At 29.5% G+C, this 8,578-nt stretch overlaps 1 protein-coding gene across 1 annotated transcript; it reads left to right on the top strand.

The window, feature by feature from the left end:
- The first annotated feature begins 4,798 nt into the window (after window positions 1-4,798).
- Window positions 4,799-8,053, top strand: LOC114193090 (xylan O-acetyltransferase 1-like). Its single transcript, XM_028082788.2, has 5 exons — window positions 4,799-5,648; window positions 5,754-5,925; window positions 6,793-6,998; window positions 7,084-7,242; window positions 7,416-8,053. Exons 1-5 carry the CDS (start codon window positions 5,011-5,013, stop codon window positions 7,762-7,764), a joined length of 1,524 nt encoding a protein of 507 aa, XP_027938589.2. The 5' UTR covers window positions 4,799-5,010; the 3' UTR covers window positions 7,765-8,053.
- The last annotated feature ends 525 nt before the right edge of the window (window positions 8,054-8,578 follow it).

Here is an 8,578-nt window from a genome sequence, read left to right on the forward strand (position 1 = left end):
TGCATAACTATAAATTTTAATTTTACAAATGTCTATCTTTAAATTTTTAGAAAAGTTACTTTCTTGCCTCAATATTACATCAATGTAAAATTTATGCATCGAAATATTTTGTTTTCCTTTCCATTTTCATTTTTGTTCATCACGAATATTTTTTGTTGCTTTTTGTTTTCCACACTTTCTCGCATTTGTTTTGGTCTATTTAATATTTGTTCACGATGAGAAAGCACATAATGACACATTTTAGTCTTCATTGCAGGTTCTCAAGGTCGCACTTTCCACCATTGTTCACACCTTCTCCTTCTATTGTTTAAGCGTTGCTCATTCATTATGTTGTCTACTTCGTACACACGTAGTCTTCCATTTTTGTATTCCACTGTTCAAAGCACACTCCTATTCTTTTTGCATTTAAATAATTCTTTTTTGTCACATGAACCAAAACTAATATAAGAAAAATATGCTTCGATTAAGAATCAAACACTAAAGTCTTCCATTTTCAGTGTGCCTTAATATATTTCGGTTGAAAATAGGTCAGTTTCTTTATGCACCTCCATAATTTTTGTTCTACATTTTCATAAATTTTTGTATTCTGAAGCTCAAATATAAATTTTATATATTAAAATACATTTTTTATTTTATTTTAAAATGTATAACTTAAAATATATATTTTTTATTTTGATTTCAAAATATACAATTTAAAATAAAAAATATATATTCCGAACTACAAAATTCAAAAATATATTATATTTCCAAATATATAATTTAGAATATAAAAAATATATTTCAAATTATATATTTCGGAATAGAAATGTATGGAGGTGTAGAAAGAAATGGGTGAGAAAAGAAAAGGCCGAATCTAATTGTTGGAAGGGCCTTGTTCAATAACAGAATAGTATGAAAGCCTAAAAAGAAAGGAAAAAGAAATGGTGGTGAGCATGAAACATGATTCATCCTTGGAGTTTGGACCACATTAATTTGTTTTTGTAATAATTTAGAGATGTTAGTTAGAATTAGGTGTTGATATTCCACATATTTATGCAGGGGTCGTTAATGGTTTTAGTTTGGTTTGACACAGTGATGTTGCCGTTTAGCTAATATGATGTATACATCTCAAAGTTAATAAGATGTCTGGCTTTGATGCTTTTGGAAGTTTATCTTTCAAATATGATGTATATATATTTCTTTTGCGAAGCTTCCCACTAAGTTAATCATCACCGTACCAATTTAATAGGGGAAAAAGGAACACTCTAGTCTAATTACGTCTTCAAATAAAATTAGCAGAAAATAGGAGATGAGAAATAATTAGATATGTCTTCTTTTACATTCATCACTATTATTTATTTTTTTAAGGTTAAATATATATTTTTTATTTGTCTTTAATTTAATATATATATATATATATATATATATATATATATCAATTTTGTTTTTATATTTTATAAAATGTTCTTAATAGCAAATAGATTCTAAATTCCAATTATGTTAGAGTTAGGGATGTCAAAAAAATTTGTATTCGTAGGTATTTATAAATAAAATTTGCAACAAATAAGAAATGAATATTGTAAATTAATACTCTCGGATAACGGGTACGGTTATTTTTTATACCTGCATGTTAACGGAGCGGATACAAATATCATCATAGTATCAATACCCGTATATACCCATACTCACTAATTTAAATTAAAAAAATGATTAAAATATTAATACATTGATGTTGAATGAGTTATTTTTTATTAACTAGTTTTTTTTTTAAAATCATTTATTTGTAAAGTGTCATTCAACATTATTTAAATAAATTATTTGGACTTTGTTTGAAAATTTTGAATGTTATATATTGTATTTTATTTGAAAATACGATTAAAATATGTCGTTAAATATTTTACTTTTTATTTTTATAAATATTCGTGGACACCGTAAATATTAAAAAAAATGTGAGTATCCACATGGATATAAAAACAAATACGAAACAGATACTTATCCAACAAAGAAAATATAAAATAGCTGCTATCCATTCCATTGACATCCTTAATCAGAGTCTTATTTCTTCTCTGCAATTTTTTTTTATATTCATATATTGTTTTAATCAATTTTAGCGTCAAGTCAAATCATATTATTAATATTGCAAACTTTATATACATTGGACCCATCAAAATAAATAACCCCAAAGAACATGGTTTACACTTCCAATTGTAAGTAGAGGACAACTTTTATCTGCGATAAAACACTGGTTTTAAATTACTTTACATATATATATATATATATATATATATATATATATATATATATATATATATATATATATATATATATATATTAAAGTTTTGCTTTAATAGTTCAGGTAATAAAGATTGATATTAAATATATATACTAACAAGTGTTGATAGATAATCAATTGATATAAACTGCAAAAAAGAAAAAAAACACGTATAATATAGTTGATAAGAAGGTGTGGTTTTCACATTTTTTACTAACTCTTCAACTACATTCAATTTTTCCTCTCTTTTATTTTATATGTTTTTGTTTAAAATTATGGTGAGAAACACAAGTATAGAATTGTCCAAGAAATAAAAAATAAAAAAAAAAAAAAACTCAAAAGCTTGAATAAGTCATTCGTAACAAATTTTGACAAAACTGTTGTACCGTTATTATTGATGTTAGCAGAAGAATAAATTCGACACGGAATTGAAACCAAGAAGAACACATTAATCTAAATAAAATAGTATTTATTAAGAGCTACTTGTGAAAGGATGCAAGATCTTTCTTGCATGAGAAAATTGGAGGCAAAGATTGGGTCAATCTTCATTAAATTATCGGAAGATTAGGTAAGGTAAGTAATAGAAAGTTCACAAATCTAGATGGTTAAGAATATTCAATACATTTATTATATTTTAATTATTTATAATTAAGTTTTAAAGTGTTTCTACATATTTAACATAATTTAATTTTTTTTTCTTTGTATTTTGTAGATTGGAATTTTTCTTTTGTATATTTTGTTGAAGATTAAATATGTTTTTCGTGTTTAAATTATTATAAAAAATTATATTTCGTTTCTATGTTAAGTTATAAAGTATTTTGTCTTTACGATGTATAAAGATTATATTATAATTTACTGTAAAATTGTTTTGTAAATTATTACACGTAGCGTTAAATAAAATAAAAGAAATTAAATGCTTCATAATTTAATTTAAAAATATCTCTTTTTCAACAAACCAATTGACACCTATACAATGAATTCTAAATCCAAAATGGACCAAAATTCTATTCAAAGTGTGTTTATTTATTTAATATTTTGCTTTGCCAAACCGAAATTTAATGTTCCAAATAATGGAATAAAATTGAAAAAAAAAATAAAAAAAAATTTAGTCAAAACCTTTTAATGTTCCTTTTCTTCTATTTTTTTTTTCTATCTTCTTGATTAAGTGATTGAAAAAGTATTCTTAGAAGTATATCAGGTAATAGAATTTTTTTTTTCACCAATTCATTCTCCTCTTAATTGTATTATTAAGCCTCTTTATTTGTATGTTTGTATGTTCTATCTCACCTTTTAGTTTGGTCTAATGCAAGTCTAAGTTGAAAAGTGTACCTTTTTATTTCTCACATGTTTGGATTGTGGCACATGACTGCTATGTCATAATATTAAATTATCCAAATCAATGTCTAAATTTCTTATTTAATATTAGTACCTTTTAAGACGTGATACATATATATATATATATATATATATATATATATATATATATATATATATATATATATATATATATTTCACAATAACTCATTCAACATTTAATAATTAATGTTTCTCTCTGTCATTATTTCCACGGATATATTATATATTTCTCCTGTTCAATTTGTATTATTTTTCATCGGTAAATGTCATTAAACTCACAATCTTTATCATTTTTCTTGCACTCATTAAATTAATCTTATTTCTCCAAATTATTATAAGAAAAAATCAAACTCACTCGATTCATTTTATATGGTAACTTAACATATATGTTTTGGTATTTTAAATAAGTTGACTTGTATAGATTTGTTGAATCTACACTCTATCGTTGGAAACTGAACACAAAACAGCACAACACAACTCTCTCACCATCAATTAAAGTTACCTTAAAATCTGAAGAGTGAAAACCGAAAGACAGCAACATTGTGTCCACCAAAACTCCAAAAACCACCACCCTGTGCCACTGACTGTGATTGCTACCAACTTTCAAGCTCCCTTTGAGATCACGTATTCTCCTAAACACAAGAACAGCCATCTTCAAACTCAACCAAAATCATAACAACAATAAAATAAAAGCAAAGTTTTAATTTTTCATACACATATTTATAAGAAAAAAAAATGTTGGAATAATCAAAGTGAGTCAAAAGTTTCACATCGGATAAAATAGATAAATTTAAACACTATATAATAAGAATAAAGGTCCATATTCACATTGTCTTAAAATTTTAAAGTAATAGTGGTGTTAAATATCTTAGATGTGTAAAATTAATATCATATATATTTAGGATCACAATCTCTTGATTACAACAAACATAACTCATCAAAAAACAAGTTCAGATTCTCTACTTGTTTTTCTGGTACTGTCTTCTATTGAGCCTTAAAAATACACTGTGTTGATATTTTAAATATCTTTTTAATATATTTTAAAACATCAAAAGTAATCAGTATATTATGAAGGCAAAGTATAGAAACAACACAAAAAAACTTAAGAGAGAATCCAAATTCTCAAAAGATAATTTTCCCTCAAAAAACTATATAGATAGATCCTAGCTTGAGAATTGAGAAAGACAACTTTCCTCCACCAATAGCCTCTTCTATATTCTTGAAAGACAACACCATTTCACCAAACCTTAATTAAACGAACAAACCCAACCTAATACTACAATTTCAATGTCTCTCCTTCCTCTCGTGCCTATATTTCTACCTCTCTCTGCATCTTCTTTGCTCAGAGATTATTGTTATTGTCACTCTTTTTCTGATATCACTTCTTTCTTCTCTCTTCCCCCATGCAGCCTCTTCGAAGGAAAACTCCTCTATTCACCTCGGAAATGGGGGCAATGAAGGGTCGCAAGAACAACAACCTCTCTATTTTCGTGGTCGTGTTTTCCATATTCCTCTTTGGTCTCTTCATGTACAACGAGGACGTTAAGTCCATTGCCGAGTTCCCATTTTCGAGCCACAAAGCGCGTGAAACACAGGAAGGAGTAGGGAAAGAGGTTGATTCTGTTCAAGGGGGAACCAAGGACGTGGAAGAGAGTGGTGTTGTTCAAGACACTGTCACGGTGACGGTTTCCAAGAGTTCGAGGGCGCAACTAGAGAAGAGTGGCGGAGAGGATGAAGATTCTGATGATTTGAAAAGTGTTGTGGAGAAAGAGAAGAAGATTGAACTGCCACGTGCGGAGGAAGAGGAAGAAGTGGAAGAAGAAGAAGAGGAAGAAGAAGAAGAAGAAGAGAAAGTTGAGTTGCCTCCGGAAGATTGTGACTTGTACACTGGGGAGTGGGTTTTGGATAACGTGACACACCCTTTGTATAAAGAAGAACAGTGTGAGTTTCTCACGTCGCAAGTTACGTGCATGAAGAATGGACGACCTGATTCTTTGTATCAGAACTGGAAATGGAAGCCAAGAGATTGTTCTCTGCCAAAGTATGATTTTTTTTTTTGTGTTCTTGTTTTTCGTTCCTCAATGTTCTGAGTTTTTGTGTTTTTTTCTTTTGGTGGTGTTCTTATATTGGTTGCGTTTTTATGAAGGTTCAAACCGAAGCTTTTGTTTGAGAAGATCAGAGGGAAGAGGCTTATGTTTGTTGGAGATTCACTGAATAGGAACCAGTGGGAATCAATGGTTTGTATGGTCAATTCTGCGGTTCCTTCACATAACAAGACATGGTACAAGACTGGTTCTCTTGCCATCTTCAAAATCCAGGTTCGTAATTCAGTTTCTCCTTTTTCTCTTGTTGAAGTGAGACTTGGGAATGAAAGATGAGTTTCTTCATCAACTCCTAGTGAGAATAATAAGGGAAAAAATAAATAAATTTAGCATTACGTAAAAGATAAAAAAAGAACTTAAAAAGGTTAAATTTCAATTAATGAACTTGTAGTAAAACTCCTCTAAATAAACATGGCGTTTTATAATGAACTTCAAGAAAAACTCCTACAAACATGTTTGCGTGTGAATTTTTATGTCTGAAGTTAGTTTTCCAATGAGGAAGTTCAAAATAGACAGTTAGATATTAGATTCAAATTTATCCCAATACCAGCCCCCTTTCATAATCAGAAATCATAATTGCATATTTTTAGAAAATTTAAGTGTAAGTCTCGTGGTCAGAAAAGAAAAGAAAACTGAATTATAAAAAGGCATAAACTCATTGTTTTTAAATTTTATATTAGAAATGGTGACATTTTTTAAATGAGTTTGACACGGTTTCATGTTGAATTTCTGAGGTAAATCTCCCTAAAAAGATCATCAGATACCATTAGATATATTATATTATTAGACTGCACAAGTGCTATTTTTTCTTCATTAATTAGACTTTACCCTTATGAGCTAGAGTCGGTGCAAAGCTGAAAATAGAATCATTTTGTGCGTGATGGCCTAATGTGAAGTTTTTTAAGTTGGAAGCTACCTACTTGTGTTGGCGTTTGTGTGAAAGTTCTTGTTTTGGGAGATTGTGGCTATCTCTTGGTAGTTAAGAAAGCACAAATTTTGTCGGGAATATTCAATTAACATGGCTTAGAATGCACTCTTGCAGAGTAGTACTTACTTACTAGGTGGTTGGTTATGTTTGTGTAGGAGCCAGAGCATGTTACCACTGTGGAATTCTATTGGGCACCGTTCCTTGTAGAGTCAAATTCAGACGATCCAAACATGCACAGCATATTGAACCGTATAATCATGCCTGAGTCCATCGAAAAGCATGGAGTGAATTGGAAAGATGCAGATTTCTTGATCTTCAACACCTACATTTGGTGGATGAACACTTTCTCTATGAAAGTCCTGTAAGCACAAACGATCATTTTTTTTTTCCCATTTCTTTAAGGTTTCGTAATTTTGAAGGAAGTGAATTCTTGTGTGATGCAACAGACGAGGATCATTCGATGAAGGGTCCACAGAGTACGATGAAGTTCCTCGGCCAATAGCGTATGAGAGAGTCCTCAAAACATGGTCCAAATGGGTAGATGAGAACATTGACCCAAATCGAACCAAAGTTTTCTTCAGCAGCACGTCCCCTCTGCACATCAAGTAATTTTAATCACCACGTTTTAGTTTTATTATACTTTTTCATATTTAAATTAGAAGAATCAGCATGCATTGATTTTATAATATGAAACAGTGATGTAGACGTAACATAGAAGTATAGATAAAGACATGAAGGTACAATAAAATTTACATTTAATAAGCATGTGGTTATGTAGGCCTGAGAATTGGAACAACCCAGATGGAATAAAATGTGCAAAAGAAACCAGTCCTGTGGTGAACATGTCAACGCCATTGGATGTGGGAACAGATCGTAGACTTTTTGCAATTGCGAACAATGTGACAGAATCAATGAAGGTGCCGGTGTACTTCATTAACATCACTACTTTATCAGAGCTGAGAAAAGATGCACACACTTCTGTTTACACCATACGCCAAGGAAAAATGCTAACTCCGGAACAGCAAGCTGATCCTACTAATTATGCAGATTGCATCCATTGGTGTTTACCGGGATTACCTGACACTTGGAATGAGTTCTTCTATACACGAATCATCTCTCAATCTTGACCCACATACTCTTATTTCCTTTTCACTATTTCCTTAATTGTTATTATTTTTCCTTTTTCGCTTCAATGCCCCAGCATTTGTTTCAGTTTTTGTAAGTTTTAGTCACTTTTTATCGACTTTTTTTCTTTTTCTTTTTAGGAATTGGGCCTTTTTACCTTCTTTTTATTTACTCATGTTTCTTTCTTAAGCCAATTTAGCCGAGTACGGAAACACAGCAAGATGCTTAAATGTACAATGAACCCTTGTTCCTTGAATGAAGAGAAAATAAAGCAACAAGGTTTTTAGTTTATTTTCTTAGAATAATTGCTTCAACTTTCAGTTTCTAAATAGTTTAAATTTTTAATTTTTTAAATAATTGTATACTATGATCCTTTGTCCGTGCATGTTGGAAAATATGATACTTCAGAAATTGCATCTAATTTTCACTCAAATAAAATTACACCAAAACAAAACCTGTCTAACATCAAATTTACGACCAGTTTGATAGGAAACGATTCTACAGTTAGATAAAAAGCAACTACTTAGCCATTATTTATCAATCAAACTACTTTTTAATATCCTGTTGGTATCTTTGACAAAAAGTTTGTGCATGACACATTGAAACATTCTTTAAACTTAATTCCCTTGGTATTAAACTTTTTTATTCGATTTTAGTTATAAAAATAACCATTTAAAAAAAATAGTTATCTCATGTTCTTTATCAAAAGCTACTGGGTAATTTTTAAAAATAGTCAACAAGCTTTCATCAGATTCATATCTTTTCTTCAAAAATAATTTTCATTTTTTAAGCTAAACAAATGAACTCTTAACATCC

The sequence above is a fragment of the Vigna unguiculata genome, chromosome 8 (assembly GCF_037176805.1).
Source record: "Vigna unguiculata cultivar grain cowpea cultivar isolate G323 ecotype 2 chromosome 8, ASM3717680v1, whole genome shotgun sequence".
Lineage (NCBI taxonomy): Eukaryota > Viridiplantae > Streptophyta > Magnoliopsida > Fabales > Fabaceae > Vigna > Vigna unguiculata.

Excerpts from the sequence above, each read along its gene's own strand:
- LOC114193090 (XM_028082788.2), top strand. The coding sequence starts at position 5,011 with ATGCAGCCTCTTCGAAGGAAAACTCCTCTATTCACCTCGGAAATGGGG. Across the intron at positions 6,999-7,083 it reads ACTTTCTCTATGAAAGTCCT|ACGAGGATCATTCGATGAAG; the intron begins GTAAGCACAAAC and ends GTGATGCAACAG. Across the intron at positions 7,243-7,415 it reads ACGTCCCCTCTGCACATCAA|GCCTGAGAATTGGAACAACC; the intron begins GTAATTTTAATC and ends GTGGTTATGTAG.